The 23,505-nt window shown below is 40.7% G+C and overlaps 1 protein-coding gene across 1 annotated transcript in view; it reads right to left on the bottom strand.

The window, feature by feature from the left end:
• The window catches only part of arhgef17 (Rho guanine nucleotide exchange factor (GEF) 17), an 85,135-nt gene extending 65,738 nt beyond the window's left edge, over window positions 1-19,397 (bottom strand). Inside the window, exon 1 of the mRNA XM_028045483.1 lies at window positions 13,900-19,397. Within this exon, the coding sequence (XP_027901284.1) occupies window positions 13,900-18,924 (5,025 nt within the window). The 5' untranslated portion in view covers window positions 18,925-19,397. The remainder of the gene's footprint in view (window positions 1-13,899) is intronic.
• Window positions 19,398-23,505: the final 4,108 nt, after the last annotated feature.

The raw sequence follows: 23,505 nt of genomic DNA, 5'->3' as shown, positions 1-23,505 counted from the left end.
CACAATCATAGATTTTATTATGAGTTCTAGCATGTGACAAAATATGGTACAATTTGAAGCTGATCCAGAACTAGAGCTAAACTGTACCAATGGTTCAAAACAATCTATCAAGAATTGGCTAAGAATTAACAAATAGAAAGACCTGGACAGAGTGAAAGCCCAGATCTTGATCGCATTGAGATGTTGTGGGATGATTTTAACATAGAAACAAGAAATCACGTAAGCTATTTCAACTAAAAGTGGGTAAAATACTATTTCGTTTGATGAATAAAACAACACAAATATTTGGTGTTAACTTGTAAAGAACCCATTGACTTTTTCAGAATTTAATACATTAAAAAACAGATGTAAATATTTCTTCTGGGAGGACTAAATATTTAATAGGTTATAATGTTTTCCCATCACTGTTTCTTCCAATTGTTTTGCAATTTCCATGATGGCTTTTCTATTATATGATTTGAAGCAAAAATAACTAGGCAGTGTTCAGGATACGGCTAACAGTTTCTGGAAAAAAAATTATATATGTGAATGAGAGGCTGTGATTGCAGGAAAAAATAAACTAAATCGGCAACCTTGAAAACTGTACATGCATGGACAAAAAAAAAATTTAAAAATTTAAGAATTACTGTCAACTAAGTTCACCTGGTAAGTTTATTCTGTAAAAAATGAGTTTTACCCATACTACTAGTGACAGAAAACTGTTCATATACGTAACTAGCCGTTTCATGACTCTTTTGCGTCAAGGTATGCCAAATTAAATGTTAAAATTCTGCATCATATAGCTTTTAAACAGAGGAGCTCCCTGGTTGTAGGACTGCTGGACTCTCCTCCAACTGTTGCAGTCTTGGCGCATCACCTAAGGCACAGGTGTCAAACTCCAGTCCTGGAGGGCCACTGCCCTGCAACTTTTAGACGTGCCTCTGCTGCACCACATCTGAATAGAATAGTTAGGTCATTAGCAAGGCTCTGAAGAACTGATCTACACAAGAAGGAGGTAATTAAGCCATTTCATTCCAGTGTTTTGTACCTGTGGCACATCTAAAAACTGCAGGACACCGGCCCTTGAGGACAAACAACCATGCACACACTCACACCTAGGGAGAATTTAGAGAGACCAATTAACCTAACAGTCATGTTTTTTGGACTGTGGGAGGAAGCCGGAGTACCCGGGGTGAACCCACGCATGCACAGGGAGAAAATGTAAACTCTGTGCAGAAAGACGCCGAGCCTAGAGTCGAACCCAGGACCTTCTTGCTGCAAGGCAACAGAGCTACCAACTGCGCCACTGTGCAGCCCGTTGTGCAATCAAATAAGCAAATATTAGTTAAATAAAATAATCTAATTTTGCTTAGCTTGTAATGGAGGCAGGCACAAAAAAGCCAAAGAGTGTAAAAACAAACAAAAAAAACAAGTTAGAAACTAGAAAGGCAATGATAATGAACAAAGGAGTAAATAATGCCTTGATGGACATAGAAGCACACATCTTCCCTTTTTATCATCCAGAAGAAATAAGATTTTACTTCCAATTCAGATTTGGAACTATTTTTAGAATTTTAGCGTCTTCCTGTCGTGAACTTTTTGCCTGCTCAACATTTAACTAGAGCCTTGAAACATTTTAGTTGAAGGTGTAGCTGCACGATTATGAATAACATAACAGAGACACCCAAAACAGAAAATAAATCACCACAGTAAAAGAGACTGCAACTCATTCTTGATTCAGGTGTCTCATCTGAAGAATTGCTTTTAAATATCCATAGATGACAAAAAACAAAATCATCCATTTGTTTTGCACTGGAGATCAGTCACAACAGTGTTTCTGTGACATTTACTGGAAACCTTGCTTTCCGGAAGAGTTTAACTGTGATTGACGTACATTGTCCTAGATCATTTTCCTCTATGCTTAACAACAACAGAACTGCAAAGTTAATATTCCATATAAAATACTTGAAGAGGGAAAAAAAACCTGAAGTCTTCTTGAAAATAAAAAGCCCATTGAGCAGTGAAGAAGGACTACATTGTTTCAGGAGAAACTGTTAGCGACAACCCCCTGACTGCTGTCACCGGGTGACGGGAGCCTCGTGTGAACCCTTCCAGCAGGTCTAAGGGGACACACGCAAACACAAGCGCATTCCTCTGGTCAGATAAATGGCAGTCATCATCATTAACCATCATCATTGCCATGGCGATTACTGCTGTTATTTTTGGCCAGATATCCACTTCACTGGATGGGTGTGAGAAACAGCCAAGGGACAGAGGAACAAAACAGATACACTGGACTCAAAAAATAGAAAATAAAAAGAATCAGTGAGAGATATATCAAATATAGAACATGCCATGAAAAGATGAATATTTACCTGATTAAACATTTATACTCTTTACTTTTCTGCCATGCTTTAATGTTCCAGATTATGTAAAATATTTTATATTAGAAAAAAGTAACCTGAGCAAAAAAAAAAGAATCAGTTTTCAAATCATGTCTAATGTTAATTATGAAAAAAAAGATGTGAAAAAAAACAATTTTACCCTGCACCATATGGAAAATATATCAAAGCTATATATAATTGACATAACATTTTATCTATTTTCATGAAACTTGAATTTAATACACAGTGAAACCAGGAACAAAATCATTAGTAAGTAATTTCAGAATATGTAAAGCTAACAGTTGCTTCATCCCAACTTGTCCCTTACTCACACAGCGAGACGGCACCTCTGCTTCCAGTCTAACAATTGACTGCTCACAGTTCAGACAGAAGAAAAATACTGTCATTTATAGTCCAGAAAGATCGGAATCGGAATTGACTAAATATGGTATTGGTAACAATTATTATTCTTCCTATTATTACACAATTTTTTAAAAAGTCGTGCAGTTACAGCAAGTGTAAATCTCACACACGCTACTTGGTATAGGAAGCAAAGATAATGGAATGAATATTTTTTACCAAACACATTCTAGCTGGGATGCAGAATATTAGCACAACATTGTGATATTAAGTATGACAACTTTTGTGATGACAATTTTAACGGAGACGTTAAGATTTTCCTCACAATTCTCTTTTTTTATCCTCACAATGTGCCCACCACACTAGGATTTTTGATCTTAGTGTGATGATTTAAATCAAAGCATGAAGGATGGTGAAAGTCCATCCAAGTGGCCCAATATGTATATGTACATACACGCCTCCCATTAAAGCTATACTTATAAAGTCTTTTTCTGATTGTGCAGCCATGCACTTTCATTTCAAGAGTAGCAAGAGATGATAAATGTCTTAAGATGACATTTAGGTTTTTTGGAGATTGAGCTCGCCCAGGAGGTCCTAAATATGTTAGCAGTTGTTTTGAAAATAGACTGAACAAAGAAATGGCTGATTTTAAATTCTTTTGAGACTTCTTTGAACTCCCTTAACTTATCTGCCACTACAATGTTATTTCTGATGGCCTCCAGCAGGTGTTTTGATCTACAGATGGTGATGACCGTCAGTCAGGACCACATCAGAGTGAATCATTGTCCTGCAGTTAAAATAAATCAAACCTCCTGCGAAATGGTGAATACTAACTAATGTTCTCAGACTGTACTGAGGTGATGTACCTGTGTGATTTTAAATATGGGGCTGTCCCAATTTATTCACTACTAGAAATTGATTTCCTGATCATTTGAAATATTTTTCTTTAGTTTCTGTCTCCAGAAACTAAGGAACTAAATAACTTGAAACTTCTATGATTTAACATAAAAAGAGAAGCAGGACCCTCAACAACTTGTATATTTCAATCCAACTTAAAAATGATCTATATGAGCTCAGACAAATATTAATAACAACTTAAAAGTTTAGATTAAAAACTAAGAATGTGACTCATGAATTTATAGTCCATAAATTCATACCAAAAGTAAACTGGCTTGCAGAGTACAAAGCTGAGTATATGTTAAAATCAATGTTGTTAAAATGTCGTGTTTAATGTCATTGGTTCTGGTGACTTTGATCACAGTGATCAAAAGAAACACAAGAACAATATGAACAAGCCTAGAGTAATGTAAGCCACATGCTGTGAATGATGTTGTGACAGCACAGATGTAAAATCCACATGACAGTGTTGAAGTAATATGACAACAGCAGCATAGAGCAAAATATTACAAGACATTTTTCCAATAAAATATCAAAGTCCACTTTTCAGGCTGCTCCAAATGTTTAAACAAAGCCGCAAAGCCTTTGATGAAGTTTTCAGCGATCAAGACAACCAGATTTATCCTACACAACAATATCAAGAAATCAAAAAGTGAGACAGAAGCCGATGATTACGTTTGAAACTCAATCTATTCTGGAGAGACAAAGAGCAAACACCACCTGCCTGTCGGGTATCTCTGGTCTTAGGTGCTCCCATCTTTCCATCGCCACCATCCTCTCCCTGAGCTTTGATCCGTGAGCCCAGCAGCCATTCGGGAACAGCACTATGACACTTTCGCCGCCTCTCGTTCCCATTTTTGTGCACATTTCTTAACTTGCAGCTAGAGCATGAGCCGAACCGTCGGATAGATGCCATAAGACAGACAAAGGACAAGGTGAGTGAAAGATAAAGAGACAAAAAAAAGAGGAGCGCTGCATAGTTCATGTTTCTCTGGGTGACAAAGCTATGAGGGAATGCTCAGTGGCCAAACCAACCCACAGTTACATTGGGGCCTGAAGTCCATCTATGAACGTTTTTGTGCTGTGCCTGCATCCAACCACGCATTGAAACACGCAATGTAATATGCAGCATGATGCAAGGAGAGCACAGTCGTAGCACTGTGTGAGAGAAACTGGCAGAAAGTTTTAACAATGACTTCCTGTAGAAATAAGTGCACATTCCCATCTTACATGCATAGATGCATGGTGATGTAACTAGATGCCCACATTCTGAAAGCTTGTCACCGAACTCTTTGGTTACTATCATTTGTTTTATAAAAGAAGAAAATTTCACATCATACTGTTCATATGAACCGTATGACATTTAGTAGATGCAAAAGTAAGTGCTGGTGTAGCATTAAATATCAGAGCTGCCCCTACCCCACCTGTTGCTGGACACTGTGGATTAGTTGGTTATGGTAAGGTTCCCTTCCAACTAATATGGTAAATATGCAGTAATTCAAAGCTTTTTATATTTTGTCAAATAATAAATCCATACTTCAATGTATCTTATAATTACCATTTCATTTTATGATGTGTCCATAGATGCATGTTACTTTTTGTCTAAATAAAAATCTGAGAAGTGTGCACTGTGTTTCTATTTGACATCCTTACATCAATACTTTGTGGAATCACCCCAAAGTCCAGGTTCTAACAATTGATAATACTGGATTTTATTTGGAGATGTCAGAGTAAAGGGTGGATAGAAATCATGCCGCACTTGCCCATGGTGATCCGTGCAACCCCAGTTTTTAACTCAAACTGAAACCCCAAACTTGAGTACAATAGATCCAACATTATAACAGTTCAGAAATGAGACCTGGTGCAGCTTTGCCGTGCAACTTTGTAATAAATAAAGCTAGGTTAATCTTAGTAATCCCAGCTGCATATAGAGATTAGCTACAGTAAAGAAAGATAAGCTGAGGGAATAAAAAAACAGAGAAGTTACCACCATTTTTTATGTAATGCTTAATCTAACAAAGTTAATTTGAAATATTTGTTATCAGTGATCAAAGAAAAAAGGGGAAAAAAATCAGAATTTTGGGGATATTTTTTAAAATATGTTGGAAAAATTCATCTTCTCCAGCTGGCACAACTTAGTCAGCATTACATCAGTTATCCAAGGACTGAATACTATGTTTCTCACGTTAGCATATTTGCAGCCACAGTGGGAGCAGATGTCTGATTCAGAGAGAAACCAAAAAGGAAGGCTAAAATTTCACTGGGCATACCAAAGATAGTCCACAATGTCCTGCATACTTGAACCAAAGAAAAAACAGTCTTCAAAAGGTGAACATGTTTATCACAATCAAGTAAAAACGCCTCTTTTTTTTTTTACGTTGCAAACACGAACTGTGCCAAAATCTTTCAGTGCACACAGAACGGCTGAACTGGCAAGTCTCTTAGAAAGTGCTGGTTCAGGAGAGGCTTTCCTTACACAAGCAAACTGCTCTGTAATTACACTGGGTGGATCCACATCAGCCGAGAGAAGAGAGCTAGAAAGGGACAGGAGTCAGGAACAAGGAGGAAAATCAAGATGGACAACGACTAGCAACCAAACTGAAGCAAATTCTTTTTTACATGGGCAACAGTAAAAGAATAATTTTAAAAAATCTAAAACACAGAAAACAAAACAAAAACCAAGGGAGGCTTTCCTTAAAAGGCAATGCTAAAGATTTTCAAAGCGTAGAACAACTGTGACTTACCCAGCAAGGACATTCAGCAGTGTTTTCCCACAGATGTTTTTTTGTGTGTGTGTGTGTGTGTGTGTGTGTGTGTGTATATACATGGACACTGTGAGAAACCAGATGGAGCCTCACTACAGAGAGACACTACACATCCGTTTTAATGTCTTAAGAAAACTTTAATCATCCACTTGTTAGTGCTAGAACTCTAAAAATAAGCTGAAAATGGTTGAAAAATATTCAAAATTACCACCTGAAACTTTGTTATCTTAAATAACAGCTTTGGCCAAAGGCTGCTACTATAGTTGATACCTTAAAGCAAACTACTACTTGTAAAGGTTCTCCATTACTGATGTTCATATTGCCAAGCAAAGACCATTGTTGCCACAATCCTAGATAACAAAAGATTGGTCCACACAAAGATTCAATTCAATTACTACCTATTGTACTTCTGGTCAAGTTTCTGCAAAACCGTCAGACTAGAAGTAGCAAATATTATACATAAAAAAAGAACAATTATATGAATGTTTCTCACGGGATCCGTTTTGTGTGTAAGTACCGTAGAGGAAAACTGAACCAGACGAGAGGAAAGCCAAGAGGAAGCGATGAAGGAGAGAGGTGACAAGGCCGTGTGGGATGTCTGGACAGGAACAGATTCAAGTATAAAGAAACCTTTTAGTCAAGCTGGAAAACTTCCAGGCCAAAGCAGAAAGAGAAGATGCATCCCAAGTAAAGTTGTGCATAATACAACTAAGTCTACTCTTGCTGTTTCCACAGCATTTAGTAGAAGGGAAGGTAGTACATTGGTGCTATTATTTAAACATTCATAAATAAATGATCTTCTGTGCCTTTGCATCAGCAGGAGATCTGGCGGTTTGCATGTCTTTGTGTTGCCCAGAAAAGGAAAGACATCAGCGATCACCTTAAAAAGCTATCCATCAATCTAAAAGGGACTGCAAGGGAAAAGAAAATTAAGACAGCTGCCCATCATCTCAGGTGTAGACCCAAGAGAGAAAAAAAAGTTCCCCATTTCAAGCTCAAAGAATATGGCACATTCTACAAAGTTGAATCGAAATGAAGCAGAAAACCTTCTAGAACACGGCGTTTTAACAAAAGAGACCAAAGTGGACATGTTCAGCCATATAACATAGCACAAACACCTCATTCTAATTGACAAGAATGGAGGAGGAAAACTTATTATTCAGGCTCATGTTGCAGCCACAGGACCTTGGCACCTTGCAGTCTCTGTTTGCCAACGTATTCTAGCATCAGAAGTGACGTCATCTGTCCGACAGCCAAAGCTTGGCCCACACAGCACTGGACGATGATTCCAAACAGACTAGCAAATCTACCAGCTGATGGAAAAAGAAAAGAATCGACATGCTGCAACGTCCCAGTTGCAAAACACAGACCTCGTCTTGGTTGATACTATGTGGCGGGATTTCCGAGTGAGTACGCACAATCCTCAACCAAGTGAATAGGTTTAGTGAAAAAGACTGGGCCAACACTATTCAATAGCAATATATGGCTGAAAGAGTTCTAAAGAAACCTCCAGTAGTCCCACTGCTTATTTGTGGTTTTGTAGTCACAGATTGTTTTTGTCGATATACAATTTGGGAAGAAAATCCAGCTTGGGAAGCTGAAATGTCTAGACTACTTGACACGCTACCGGCTGGCATTTGCAAAAGCAATCAATTCAAGAGTGCCATTCTTCTTCCTTGGTGCTGACTGCTTGTACCCCTAAGAGCAGAGATAAGAAAGACTGTAAATATTGGCTTTCCACTGAGCTAATTAATGCATATTTGGTTTTTCTACTATTAAAACAGACAGTTACAAGCATTTTACAGACGATCTCAAGTAATCATGGATTTCAGATATTTGCTGGCAGCTTTGGTTCCTAACCTCTGTAAGGCCACTTTAATACTTTAAGTTATTGACTGAAGGTGTTTTTCCAAAAAATTATGATGTACTGTATGTGTTGCCCTTCAATTATCACAGATTATTCCATTTTGAAAGAATGGTGTCTTGCTTGGTTTTAAAACACATACTTCAAAAAAAGGATTAATGTAGGTCTTGTTCAGTACGGGATAAGTTTATTCCGTAAGGACAACTAAGCCCCAAAGATTTTTGAAAAAAAACAATTATGCACATACAGATATGTGTTAGATTTCATCAGACGGTTTTTATCAAGCCCCAAAGGTTTTTAGGTGGTGGCGTCAGAATGTCTTGCACATACCAGTCAAAAGCTAGTCTGGTGATTCATTCTCCCAGGTAAGAATTTTCTGGAACAGTTTTCAGAGTAAAAGGTCCCCCAGCAGACACCAGCTATGTCTCATAGATAGCCCAGATATTCACAGCAGCATCTTTTATCTTCTGATTCATCCCACCTCCTCCCACTTATCCACAGAGCCAGAACAAACCATATCCTGAACCTTTCATCTCACCGGCACATTTTAACCTCTCAGCTGCACGACTTTTTAGACCACCACAACCCTCCGCTGACCTTTGTAAGTAAAGGAAGAGCTCCAGGCACCAGCTCAATATTCTCCGTGTGATGTGGCCTTTCATTCAACTTTCAAGCTGGCCTTTAAAAAGAGTTGATTAATGGATTAGAGATAGTTTTCCCTTTTGCTGAATTTGGTGGGAGGGTGTATATAAAACTAATTGTTCCTAAAGGCATAACAAAACAATAATCAATCATATTTCTTTCTAATAATCAAAGTAATAGCTACTGCAGATGGGTAATATTGACTTCAATTTTTTATCACATTGACATTTATTGCAATAATGATAAAAGTATTGTATATTGGCAATACAGGTATCACCACATGTGGCCAGAGTCTAAGAAACACAAACACTGTTACCCAAATATTTAATAGGCTTCTTTATAACTGTACACAAAAAATACATTCAGTCATTCTTCTAAATACAGTGATTTAAATGAAGCTCCTATAAAACTGAGCCAAACAATGCCAATCATATTGTCAGTTTTTTTTTTCAATCTTTAAAGTATATTATTCCACTAAATCTGAACTCCAATTATAACGTTTTCTTTCACAATACCAACAACGGTTCAATAATTCCTTATCCCAAGTTGCTGCCGTCATTTCAGCCTCTCATGCAGAGTTTGTGTCTCCCATTTATGATGTTGTGAATAGCAACAAAGAAAACAGAAGCAGATAGAAGCAACTGAAGGCAATTTTGAAAAATTCTGTAGCATTTTAGAAGCTAAACAAAGCAAAAACAAAATTCAAAAAGCCTCCTTCAGTTAAGAAAAAACCCCAATGCAGCAATGGCAGCGCGTCACACCTTAAAGGAGAAACGGAAGGAGAGTTGACTGGTTGTCAACTCTGGTGAAAAATAAGTGTGTGTGGTGGATTTCAGCCACCCAAAACCACTTAGGCTGAATATCTTTGAATGATATGTATATTCAATGGATTGTCATTGTCGTTTTGTTTTTCACTAAAAAAAACAAACAAAAAAAGCAATATTGACTGTAAAAAAAAAGTTTTGTAAGTTTACTGATTAAGGCTAAATTTAGACAATCGCATGATTGTCCCTGTTTTTGCACCAGAACTTTTTATTCTAAGCTAAATACACAGTACATCATATTAGACAAGCAAAATCATCGTAAAGACATTGTATACAGCTGCAGGTTTTCTTTACTGTTATGCAAGTATTAATTTACCTTAAAACAATAATTATTGATGTCCTTATAGAGTGCAGGTCAGTCTCTCTCTTTATTGTGTGTAAAGGGTTTTAGTCAACAGAACTATGAAGTTAACATTAAATGAGCTTCTAGCCTAGATCTACCTTTTCATTTGTTTAGGTCTGGTTAGCATAACAAAGGATTATAAAAGAGTGGCTGTAGAAAACGTAGATGGAAAGTATTTGATTCTATGTGGGTGGTCAAATAAAACAAAGTCACTCATAAACACTTTGCTTTTAGACCTAATCCATGAAGAGTTTATCTACACCAGCTTTTCTCTCCCTCTCCAGTTATGTCCTTTCTTCCATCTGTCTTCCTTAAATACCACAACTCATAGCTTCTGTCGACATGTCCTGGCCTCATTACTAAAATCATATTAAACAACATGGTACACAGTTATGCCTGGTCCAAGGCAAAGAGTATGCAAAAAATCAAGTCACTAGAGTGGGCTGATATGATTATGGGTAGCAAACAAAATTTCATAAAATGAAACATTTCATGTTCTAGACAGTCCTCGAGGGCCACTGTCCTGCAGTTTTTAGATGTGCCACAGGTACAAGATGCTGGAATGAAATGGCTTAATTACCTCCTCCTTGTGTAGATCAGTTCTCCAGAGTCTTGCTAATGACCTAATATTCTGTTCAGGTGTGGTGCAGCAGAGGCACATCTAAAAGTTGCAGGACATCGGCCCTCGAGGACTGGAGTTTGAGACCTCTGAATTAGAACATAAGAAATTCTGATTCTAGAGTATGAAATAGCCCAAATTAGGTCATTATGCCACACACTCACTGTAAATCTTTATCTCTTTTGGGAAGTTGAGAGCTGTTATGCAACAAAAGGAGAGGCTGATAATGGACCACATTCCTGCTGCCTGTTAAAGTGAAGACTGCTTAAATGAGCAGAAGACATGCACACATACAAGGTCAAGAGAAAACTTCATCTGTCACAGTAATGTCACAAAAACAGCATGTGCACTGAGATTTTTAATTTTTTTTTCTGAGCAAATAAACACTGCTTGTTACAGTAACATCTCATGGTACTATTTGTTCAAACCTGCTTGTTAAGTCCTTGTGAAGTTAATTTCATAGTAATGGATATGTGAGAAGTACTGCACTATTATTTTTAATGGATCATAAGAATGACCAAAAATTAAACATTTTCCTTAACTTTTCTATTAAAGGCCTGTCTCCTTTCCCTTCCCTTCATTTTTGCTTCATTCTTTAACTCCATCTCAGTTCTATTTTAATCCTGTTACTTTTTTAAGCCAGTACACTTCCCTCCAACTCCTTTTATTTCTTTTTGCTTTCTCTCTCCATCTACCTGACATTTGGCTTGTCGGCATGGGCTACACTAAGATATGACCTCACTTCACAACAATGCTCCAAAGACATAGCAGAGAGAATAAGATAACGTGAGCTATGGGAATTAGACTGAAATGGAGATGTGAAAAGGCAACACGCTGGCACAACATTACAGGCATGCAAACAATAAAGACTGGCAAAAACATCTGGAAGGGGGAGGGAGAGTGTATCTAGATTAAAAGGATAACTAACACTAGAGCAGAGAAAAAAAAGAATAGGTAAAACTGAGTAAGGTAAAAGTGGAAGAAGGAAAAATATTCCTCCCTTAACCCCATACAATTTCATCATTTTTTTCTGTGCTTCTCTAAACCTGTCAAGGTTCATTTATAGCCTGGCATTGTCATCCCATTCAGTCCAAATCACACAGGCCGTCAGAGTTCACCAGAACTGCAGGACACCATTCTAAACCTAATGTGCTGGCTCCAAACGTTTGAACAAGACATTGACATGTTCCAGGCAAACAATATGCACAAAGGCTCACACACACACACAAAGCAGAGGAAAAGAGAAACCAGTTTATGACACACACACAGAACAATGAGCACCAGTCGCACTGGACATCGTCAGACCCTCCAGTTACCACAACAACTTTCCATTTCCCTTAACCCATTTCCTGCTCGGAAAGGTCGCTTGCCAGCTACCGCTTCCGTGACTGCAGCAACAGGGAGGGAAAACCAATGAGCACCAAGGTAACGAAAGGGAATTAATTTAGCAGCTGAGCATCTTAGGTTTGTGATAAAGTTAAGCAAAATTACAAGAAAACCAATGTGTTTGCTCAGGAAAATAAAAAATTAAAACCCAGCAAGCTTGGGATTGATCAAGGATCCAGATCATGTTTTACCCATGTACTTAAATTATAGAGGATCAGCTTATTTTTTTTCTTTACACTTCAGTATTTTCTTGCATTATGGAGATAACTAGTCCCAATGTTTCACAAAATGTAATTTATTTGTAAATTATTTTCAGAGAACCTTAAATTAAATTTTTTGAGTTCTGGTCCATATATAAATGTGGATTTCTATGAAATATTACAGTTTCCAGTTTCTCACTCGTAAATAAACTAAACCAGCTCTGAGCAACCTCCTGCTGGCAGCTATTATTCACTGGAGTCCCATAACGTCATTAGACTGAGTAGATTGTAGAAAATTACTGTAAATTCTCAGAAAACTACTTTAAACCCATCCCTCACCGCTGCGGGGACAAATTGACAAATGGCAGATTAAAAAAAAATAAGTCCAGTGCCAGATGGCTCCATTTCCAGGGGAGTCAGATGAATGACTGCAAATGCATAATATAGCAAAGAGATGTTACAGTGAGTACAGATTGCCATTTTCTAGATAAGCCTTATCTTTTCAGGGTTGTGGGGTGACTAGACCCTGTCTTGCAATTAATGAGCAAAATTGTAACACAAAAGTCACACAGGGAAAACAACCACAGATGCACATACAAATACCATAAAGGCAATCTTGAGAGACCATAGAGCCTATTGGTCTCACATAATCCGTTCAAAATATTCCATGTACCAACATCAAGCATCCCCACCAGAAAACAAAAAGTGAGCACAGGGGTACATAGCTATCCCAGTGATGATGTAATGAACCGAAAGTCCTGAGTTTTGGTTGCAGCTTTCCTGCATGATGTACCAAAGTTGTTTTTACTTTCTTCATACCTCACAGCCACATCCACAACTGCAAATAATAATAACTTTGACCTGAGTCAGGGATCTGCAGGAAAGATTATCTCTATATAGAGATGTTAGAAATACACACAGAAAAATTGTATTCCCTTTCCATTCACTTTTAAACAAGTAACTGCTCAACATAAGTTTAAACAACATAACATAACAGAGAATCTCTTTATTTATGTTACTATGAACTACAAACACTGGATATGCCAACCTAATATCTGCAAATAAGACAAAAATAAATCTCAGCCTTTAAACATAGCATTACATAACATACTCTGATTAGAAGAACTGTTTATTGTATGCCTTCTCTATGACTCTAACCCTAACACAGTCATAATTGATTCTGGGCAAAACAAACAAAAAAGAAACAGCAGACCTTGGATTACCCCTTAATATCTTTTGTATGAGTTTTGTTTAATTAAACTAATAACATCCACTAATGTTTGTTTAACACTCCTCGACCTTTCAATAGGTTCTGGCATGTAATCCTGAAACCCAAACGGCCTCTGAAAATAGCCATGCAAGTGTTTGTTGGGAGAAAATAAACACAAGCGCTGAATGGTGCCGTAAAACCATAACAATTAGATTTGCTGTGTTTTTTATTTATAATATTAAACACAATATCCAAATATTTCATAGTTTTTTCCTGTCATTAAAAACAAAAGAAAACCACATGGATATCTGTGTTGCATGTTGTGTGCATATTTCAAGGTAAGCAATCAAAACCTAAAACACAGAACACACAGCAGCAGACACAATAACAAGCACACTAAAGGAGGGGGGGGAAATCTGAACTCACCACTTTGGGTTTGGTCTTCTGTGGAGCAGAAGCAGATAACGTGTCCTCTGTGCCAATCTTCTGAGGTCCAGCGTTTGTAAGTCCAATGTTACTGGTCACACCTGAGCCTTCTGCACTAGGAATTAATCCTTGAGATCCATTACTTGCTACAAAAGCAGGTCTGGCCTCAATGTCCTCAAGATTGTATTTCTGTGAAACATCCTCCAAAGATGGGACCTCATCTTCTGGAGGCACTGCTTGGAAGTTCACTTCTTTCAGGGGTCGGAGCTGTGCAGGTGGGGAGATGGGAATGAAGGCGGGTTCACTGGTGTTGCGAATGTGCTTGGGTTTAGTTTTGGATTTGGATTTCAGTGGTGATGCAGGAAGAGACGATATTAGCTTACTTTGGTTGCTGTGCTCCTCCTGGTCATCTGAACCCATTTCAATGGGATGAAATTGGACATTGTCAGGAAAAGATTGTAACTTGCTGGGACGTTTTTTAGCCAGCCGACGTGTTGTTCTAGGAGACAGAACCTCAGCAAGCTTGAGATCTAAGTTAAACTTCTCCTTTTGATCATGGTCTATTGAATCATCGTCGTCATCAGGGTTATCAGAAACAGCACTGCATTCTGACTGGGAGGCAGCAATCTTGGCCTGAAGCGGTTGTGTGCAGTTAGCCTCTGAATCCCAAAGTTTCTCTCTCTGCTCACTTAGGATTGGTTCACTGCTAGAAGGTGGAATCTGTCCAGATTGATCCAACTCACTGACCTGATGTGTGCTGCCAGTTTGAGGGTCAGTTTGGGACACTGGAGGGGCCTCACTACGGCGACTGGGGTCACTAAAAGACTTCTTCTTGGGGGCCTTGCCATTGCCATGATCATCTGTGATCAACCTGTCCATTGCACCTGGTTCAGCTACAATGTTCCTGATGACCCTGCTGTAATCCTGAATACAGTCATCACGTGAACCGCCATCACTGTAAACAGACAAATCACTTGCCACGCTGCCTATGTATTCTGATAGAGTAGATGCAACAGAGGCTTCAGGAGAAGCACCCCCCTTGACAGACAGGGAACCCAAAAGGTTGCTGTCGACTGAAGAAAAATTGTTGCTTCCTTTTTCCGCTAGAGAACAACACCGCTGAGGCATGGGGTCACTAAGAGAGCGATAGACAGTGGACTCACCATTTACTACAGCTGCTGTTGTTGAATCTGCATGATTTCCATTACTGGAATCGGACCCTGTGTTGTTGTTACCAGACGGAGAGAATTTGCGCCTTCGGCGGACTGTACTTGGGGTTGCAGGAGATTCAAATCCTCCTTCTCCTGATGCTGCAGCTGATGTTAACTCTGTTGACACTGCACTGCTGGTGTTGATTCCCTCAAAGTTAAGTTTGTTCATAAAAGTAGCAGCACCCATATCCACAATATGGTTGTCAGTCTGAGCCGTACATACTGGATAGGTCAAAGACTGCGGAAAACGAGTTTCATTTAGATGGATTATACAGTTCAAGCTGCTCTCTGGCATTGTTTTTTCCTCCTGTTTGAAGCTTTTCATCTCATGAAGAGCTGACTGCTTCCATCCAGTCAGTGGCTGCCCTAGAACATCTTTTGCTACTCTTGACCCTAAATTAACCCCAGCTGATCCCAGGAAAGATCTCTCTGAGAGGTCAGTGGGACCCGATTCAGGCTCTGTCACAATCCCCTCATCCGTTAAGCTGGAGTCATGGCCTGAAAGCTCATCCATGGAGCGGTCATAGAGCATACTTTCCTCCGAGTCGCCCTTCAGTAATGCTTTCTCAATCTCTCTGGTCTGTCTATTGGACTTCTTCCAGCAGTCTGTACCCCTACTGTTTAGTTTCTCCAGCTGCATACTTTGTTCACTTCTCTCTCTCTCCTTGCTCTCTCTCTCCTGCTCATGTTTATCTTTGTCTTTTGTGTTCTCAGACTCTTGAGCTGTGCTCATCTGATCTTTAACACCTCCTGTCTCTTCTTTCCCTTCATCTGTTTGCTTGACCTGTAAACCTTCATTCCCCAAAATACTATCAGATGACATTAAAGCTAAATCATCATCATCATCATCCCTACTGCACATCTGGCAGATATCTTGGATGACCTGCCTGGCTTCCTGCACACATCTCTCCTCTAGTGGAGTTGGCATCACTTCTCCATCATCATTCTCATCCTTTAGTCCATAAGTCCTAAGATTTTGCCCAAATCGAAAATCTCCACCATCACTTTCTACTTCTCTGTCTGACACCACCACCCTACCCTCAGTCTTCTCTTCATCCAAGTCAAGCTGCTGCTCAGAGGAACTCCTCTTTGTTGTACCACCTGACAAATAAGATCTTGCACCTGTTGTAAGTTTGTCCGAATAGGTGAATGATTTTGTTCGCCTTAGAGTGGCTGTGAGGTCTTTCAGAGAAGGGCGGTGACCGGAAGGTAAGATGGTCCCACTTAGAAGGCCCAAGTCCCTGCAGTACTCCGACGAACATTCCCCAGCCCTGTTTCGGTCCCCTCCACTTGGTCTTCGCACTTTGAGTTTTGGCACATCATTTTTCAGTGAGTTTAAGAGAGTCATAGTTTCTGATGCAATATCAGGGTTGGACATAGAAATTTTGTTAGCCTTATTTGCAACCTCTCTCCCTGTTGTTTTCCTTAGTACAACAGTGTCAAGACCTCTTACTCCTGAAGATCCTCCACTTTCTCTGGGTGTTACACTTGGTATAAAGGTTACTGTCGGCAAGATTTTGGGACGCACTCGGACAGGTGCCCGGGAGAAGTTGTCTCCATGTCCAAAACTAGGGGACCGGTACATGGTGAAATTCCCATGGTAAGTTTTACTCAACACAGACGACGAAGCAGTTCTACTTGTTCTGCCTTCTGATCCACTGGTGTTAAAGAGCATGTTATCTCCACAGCTGCCATCATTCCCCTGGTCCTCTTCTTTTAGAGTCTCAGTACTGGAGTATCTGCTACTGCAGCATGAATCACCAGGACTAGAAACAAAAGGAGGTATCTTCACCTTTGACACTCGTGATACAGCAGGAAGTGTGGTGGACATAGTAGGCGAGGAAAGGCGTTCCCAGTGCTGCACCCTGGCTTTATTGCTACGACCACCAGGGTCTCGTGCTGAGTCGCTCCGATGTATCATCCCTGTAACTTCTCCAGTGTTTTGCTGCTGCCTCTCTGTGTGATCCATGGTCAGGGCTGGATCACTGTCACTGTCTTCTGATTCACCATACTGATCATTGTAATCATCACGGCCTGCTGCTAGAGCAGCCCCGCTGATCTTCTTCTTTTTTCTTAGAGAGCGACGGCGCACTGCTTCTCTACAGTGGGTGCCTATAGAAGCAGGGCTGTCCTCCTCGCTGCCTGAGGACCTGCCAATGACCTTTGCACCCCAACGACCATTTTTATTGCGGGATAAATAGCTGCCCCCTCTCTCAGTGGTACTCCTTTCCCCCCCCCTACAAGTGACAGAGGAAGCAGGACATGAGGGATAACCCCAAGCCCCTCCTCTCTTTCTCCTGCTGTGCACCTCTTCTTCGTCTCCAGAGCTTAACTTCCAATGGAAGCTGAGAGGAGAACTAACTTTTGTAGGGGCTCCTGGCTCAGAGGGGGGAGCTATAGTAGAGGAATAGGAGGTAATGGCTTTATCTGGAGCTGGAGCAGAGGAGATGGAGGAGGTGGTGGGGGCTGGTGCTCTAGAAGAGCTATGTGAGGAATGTAAACTATCCCTGGGCAGCCCGACCCCCTGTATATCCCTTCTCTCCCTCTCTGTTGGCTGCTGTAGAGAGGAGCAGCAGGAGGAGGTGTCTAAGCCCACTGATCGCCTCGAAGACGGAGCAGCACAGGGTTGAAGGTCAGGTTTAGGGTCAGGTGTTGATCCAGTTTTTCTGGGGAACTTACAGGTAGCTTCTGCCTCAGCACTGGTACTATGAGATCTGCATGTAGATGAATTACTCCTGTGATAATTACACTCAGTGTGAAAATGACTTCTGGAAGATAATTCTGAATTTTCTACATCTCCTTCTTCGTCATTTGACGGATGAGGATGTTCAGTTTTGAAATAAATGTCCACACAATAACAAGAAGTGTCTTTAGCAGAGCTAGTTTCCCTGTTTTCTTCTCCAGATACGAATTTATCAAAAACAGAAATGCATACTGACTGATTGTCACTTTCAATGCAGCTGGAGTCATGTAAATAGCCTCTGCCAGCTGCCTTTAAGCTCTCACATGTGTCAGTTTTGAGTGGTTGCGAAGCTTTCTCATCGAAAAGTTGTCTGATTTTGGTGACACTGGGCCACCTTTCAGAATGCGTGGGGATGTGGCGATAGCTTCTGTGGGGTTTGCAGGGTAGTGAAGCCTCTTTACTACCAACATCCTCTTCTTCATCTGTAGTCAAACTCTTTCTAAGATCGGCGGCAGAGATCTGAGAATAATCTCTCTTACCAGACTTGTTGCTCTCAGCTGAGAAACGCCTAAAAATCCACTTCTCCGAATCTGAACCCGATACAGAATCGGTGCCAGAGTGAAACTTCAGCGATTTACTGTCCGAGAGAGATTCTGCAGTGGTTGGATCGCTCTCCAAGAAACTCCCCTCACCGCTGTCTTCGTGGAAAGATTTACGAGTTGGAGATCCGTCTATCCTGTCGACTCGGGTCCGGGTTAGAGTGCTGCTCCCCGCTGCACCGGCTCCCGGCGAGGCTTGTTGCGTCCTGGTGGGTCCGCCGCTCCTCTTGCTGCTGCTGTTGAACTTCTCCGTGAGCTGGCGGATGGATGGAGAAATAGAGGAGGGAAGAGCGGAGGAGCCTCTCTTTGGCTCTGCGGTTGCGGTGGCGGAGATTTTGGAAACTTTTCTTGACACACTGACATTACGCGTCGCCCAGGACTGTTCTGCTCGGCTGGGCTCCGGGGGGAGGGCGACGCCGACAGACTCCGAACCCTCTGGTTTCTGTTGCTGCTCCTCACTCCTACTGCAGCCCAACTTTTTGAAAGAGACGCTGCGATACCCGGCCGCATTCTTCTTTTTTCTTTCAGCCATTGTTCATGTCTTTCTTTGTTACACTTCAAAGCTCCTTTCCTAGTTGTTGCTCCATTCTTCTTCTCTCCCCTCTTCTTACAGTTCAACCAACCCCAAACAACAACCACTTTTTCATTGAAGCTGTTTGTAAAACACCAAGCTGCTCCTTGGTGTATAAAAACGACTAGGCAGTGGGGGGGAAAAAGGTGAGGGCAGACCTCTTGATCAAAAACTTACATATTTGATCGAATGCCGAAACCGCATCCGTGCAAGAAAGAAAGGCGAAACTGGGGGGGGGTTTGGCCAAAAACTTCCCCAGCCAACCTCCTCACAAACACAACTTTTCCATTGTTGTTCCTACTGTTTGTAAATCTGCGCACATCCTCCTGCACGGGCCCAGCACACCGACCACGCTGAACTCCACCAAAACTGTTTGTGGATTCCTTATTTTGGCATCATTTGCTTTTCCGTGACTTATGTTGTGTTTTTGCGTGTGCATGTTAATACTTGAGATAGGGCAGAGGGGGTGGGCGGGACTAAGGGGGTATAGGGGCTGTCATAACCCCCCTGGGGAACTGAGAGGAAAAGCTTTTTTTTCCCCTGTTGATAGAGGGGAGATACAGTGGACTAACTGGATGTAATTATAGCCTCTTCCCTTGTGAAAAACACAACAGCACTGTCAGAACATGGGGGGGGGAAAGTTCTCAAATAAGTAGCCACTATAAAACAGAACAGATCTCTACCATTATTCTGACTACAGCGTTGTGCTAGAAAGAAAGGGGGGGAAAAGCCAGATCATTGCATACTTTACAACAGCTTTGGCACAGTAAGGAGCTCCAGAAGCAGCATGTCAGCATTTGTAGGAAGGGGGTTGGGGGGGCAAAGATAAAAGTTTTCATTCCTGCACAATAACCTCTCTGTGGTGCTTCCCATGTGGCTGTCTGCTTAACAGGTCCTTTTGTTCCAAAGGGGAATTCTGTGCTCCAGTCTCTCACAAAGAAAAGAGGGGGTTATCACTGCAGCGCCCCCCACCGGTGGATTCCCTACGACTTCAGTTCTGAGTTGGAGGACACTGCATGCTGGTTTAAAACAAGCTCCTATATTTTGCTGAAAAGTTATTTTTAAGTTACTAAGATATTTGCACCATAAACTAAGCAAAACTCCTTGGTAAAATTTTGTGTTTTTTCAATGCAATCTTGTTTAAAAGAAGCAACAAGACACTGTTGTTTCTGAGTTTAACAGTGGAGGCCAGAGTTTGATTCCAGGAAATGAAATCATGAAGCAGTTTGTTCAGAGAAGAAAACAAAGAAACATCAGCTGTTCATCATTCCAGTTCTAAATAATCTAATAATCCTCCAGATTAACCTTCCAACAGAAGAGAGATGAAACTTTCAACTGAAATCAGAAGTGAACATGTTTTCTAAACATCAGAGAGCAAAGACTAGCAGGAAAATTCCTAAAGTCAAAGTTCAAGAAGGAAAAAATCAAACTTAAAATTTGTTCAAATGATCCAAAGAGTCGATAAAGAGACAAACTGAGACTCAACTGAACCACAGCAGAACCAGACTGGTACCACACCTGCACAGAGATGTGAGGGAACAGAACTGGACTTTTACCTGACTTGAATAACTCAAGAGTTCAAAGTCAAGGTGTGATAAATGTTGCATAACTGATTATGTGGTGTACATAATCAGTTATGTCTACCATCTGGTTTGTAGTTTCTTCTTTCAGAACAGCAGAACCAGGAAGTGGAAGGTCTGCAGTGAAACAATTGTTGCCACGCTTGCATTCACTCTTCTTATGATCAAAAGATACGATTTTCTTTATATATCAGCAGTAAACACTTGAAAGAACATCTTTTCAAAATATTTTATTTATATTTGTTTATTTAAATATTTTACTGACTTCCTCTTGTACAGGATTGTGACAAACATTTATGTCCAGCGTCACACAGGAAGTAAAGAGGTCTGGTCATGTGACCTTTCACACTGGATACATGAAATTGATATTGTTTAGAGAAGACACACTATTATTTTATTGTAAAACATTAAGCAACTGCCAAAAGTCAAAATAATTCATTTAAAGCTTCTAGAAGTTAGAAAAAATGTCTGGCAACAATTTTTGCTGGTGGGATTAAAATTCAGTAATAATTTGATTTATTTAACTGTCATAAGAGACAGAAGTGGTTTCAGAATGTCAAGTTATATTTTCACCGTGTTATTCATCCATTTATTAATACCACAGTTTCAGAGAAAATATTTCAGTTGGAGACTAAATATTCATCTTCATTCTAAATGTTTCCCAGCAGACTGACTAAAGACATTTCTCCCTCTTCCTCCTCTATCAGACCTTCTCTGCTCCTGCAGCAGGTTCCTCCATACCTGAGAGCTTCCAGTCTCCAGTGTGGATCCTTCAGTCCAGCCGACAGCAGCTTCACTCCTGAGTCTCCTGGATGATTGTAGCTCAGGTCCAACTCTTTCAGATGGGAGGGGTTGGAGGTCAGAGCTGAGGCCAGAGAAGCACAGCCTTCCTCTGAGACCAAACAGCCCGATAAGCTGCAGACACACAATTCATTACATGATGAGAACATTGAGGTAGAACCCAAGGTCTGAACTGATCATTTTCACGAGAGGAAAACACTCAAGAAACTGGAGATTCACCTGTTAATAACATAGAATAGTAATAAAGCTGTATTTCATTCTGTAGATAGTAGAAATCAACATTTATCATTTGTAGAAGGGACGAGAAAGTCTAACAACTGGTTGGAGGAAGAATCTGCAATAATGCTTCTTTGTACACTGAGGATGCAGCAATCTGTCAAGTGTCCAGCGTTACACCAACAGTTAAAGCCTGATCCCCACCTTTCTACATTCCTCTCTTCCTGGTCCTTTCAGCCTGGAGTAAATGAAAACCAGCTGAGTTTATGTGTCAAGACTTAGCATGATTAGCCTCATCAAAGTCAGACATTTTTATTTTAATAATCTACTATTGAAATAACATTTGCATCATCTATAGCAGCAGTTAATGGACAGAAATATGGCTTCACTAGGATTGAAAACATTTTACCTGAGAGTTTCCAGGTTACAGTTTGGACTCTTCAGTCCAGCAGAGAGAAGCTTCACTCCTGAATCCTGCAGGTTGTTGTTACTCAGGTCCAGTTCTCTGAGACTGGAGGACTGGGAGCTGAGAACTGAGGACAGAGCTTCACAGCTTCTCTCTGAGAGGTTACAGCCACTCAGTCTGAGGAGAGAGTGAAAAAACTCTGTTACTAGGCAATTCTTCAAAATTGTTTTCCGAACAACAAATATTTTGTTTACAAATATTGTGGTTTAGTAATCTATCAATTATTCCTATGATTAATCGAGTAATTGGATAAAAAAATTATAAAATAAATTAATGCTGCAAGCGGCGTCGTGCAGCCCTCGCAGATCAGCACCGCTCCGGCCTATTGGCCACCGCGGGGTGCCGGCACTGCCACCCGCCAGCCACTGTAGACCCTCTGGCACAGTTCCCGCACCCGTCCACCAGGCGATATGCACCTACGCATTCGGCAGTGCTCTATGACGACGCACAAAAAATCTGGCGAATTGGGTGATGATATATAGCTGTTGCTATAAAAATTGAGCCCAGTGTTGCTGCGGCACTAAAACAGCGAAGGGAAAAGGGCTAACGTACGGCTAATCCAATTAATTTTAAAGTTTAACAATAAAGCTGCACATGTGTTTGGGGTTTCTTCAAATCTTTGGGGGCAATTTGCAGTGACCAACTGACCTGACCGACATGTTTTAGGAGATGTGGGGGGAACCGGAGCACCCGGAGAAAACCCACGCAAACACAGGGAGAACATGCAAACTCCACACAGATGGTGTCTGTGAAGACGCAGCGCTAACCGCTGCACCACCGTGCTGCCCACGTTTTTTTCCAATTGGGTTGGGAAGGGATCTATTTTCTAGTTTGTCAATGGGGGGAAAAACTTTTTAAATTTGGTCTTGACGGAGCCCCGTACAACCTCCATGCGTTTGATTCCAGTCCTCGGTTCGTCTCCTGCACGTCTTTCTCCTTCTCTAAATATCAAAATCAAGAACTTTAGACACGTTCTTGATTGTCTTCACTTGTTTGTTTCTTTTTTGGCTTCTTCCATCGCAGAGTGTTTCGTACTTTCTTCCAAAACGAAATTTTAGACTTTTTCTTTTTACCATCTGGATTGTCCAAATCCCCCAGGATGGTTTCTCCAGCGACCTCGGTCTCTTCTGAGGATTCTGGATCTGTGGAAGAACCTGATAAAGGTTCTCCTGAGAGTTCCTCCTCTGAAGAAACCTCTTGATTTAAGACTTTAACTTGGTTCTGTGAGTTTTCTTCCTTCTCTTGGGAAACTGTGATGGGTTGTTGTTGGAAACCTTCTTCCTCGGCTCTCAGAGTGTCGGCCAGCAGTAGATCGTCTCTTGCTCTTTGTAAATCATTTTTCACACAAATGAGCTCCTCCTGGTGTTTTTCTGCTTGCTGTTTTAATGCAGTTACTTCGGTTTCAAACCGACTGTTTAGCTCCATGTACAAACCGTTAACATTCTCCAGCTCAGCCTTGGCACTTCTTTCCTTGTCTTG

The sequence above is a fragment of the Xiphophorus couchianus genome, chromosome 18 (genome assembly GCF_001444195.1).
Source record: "Xiphophorus couchianus chromosome 18, X_couchianus-1.0, whole genome shotgun sequence".
NCBI classification, from domain to species: Eukaryota; Metazoa; Chordata; class Actinopteri; order Cyprinodontiformes; family Poeciliidae; genus Xiphophorus; species Xiphophorus couchianus.
The sequence above is the reverse complement of the archived record's forward strand: the minus strand, read 5'-3'. Positions and strand labels throughout refer to the sequence as shown.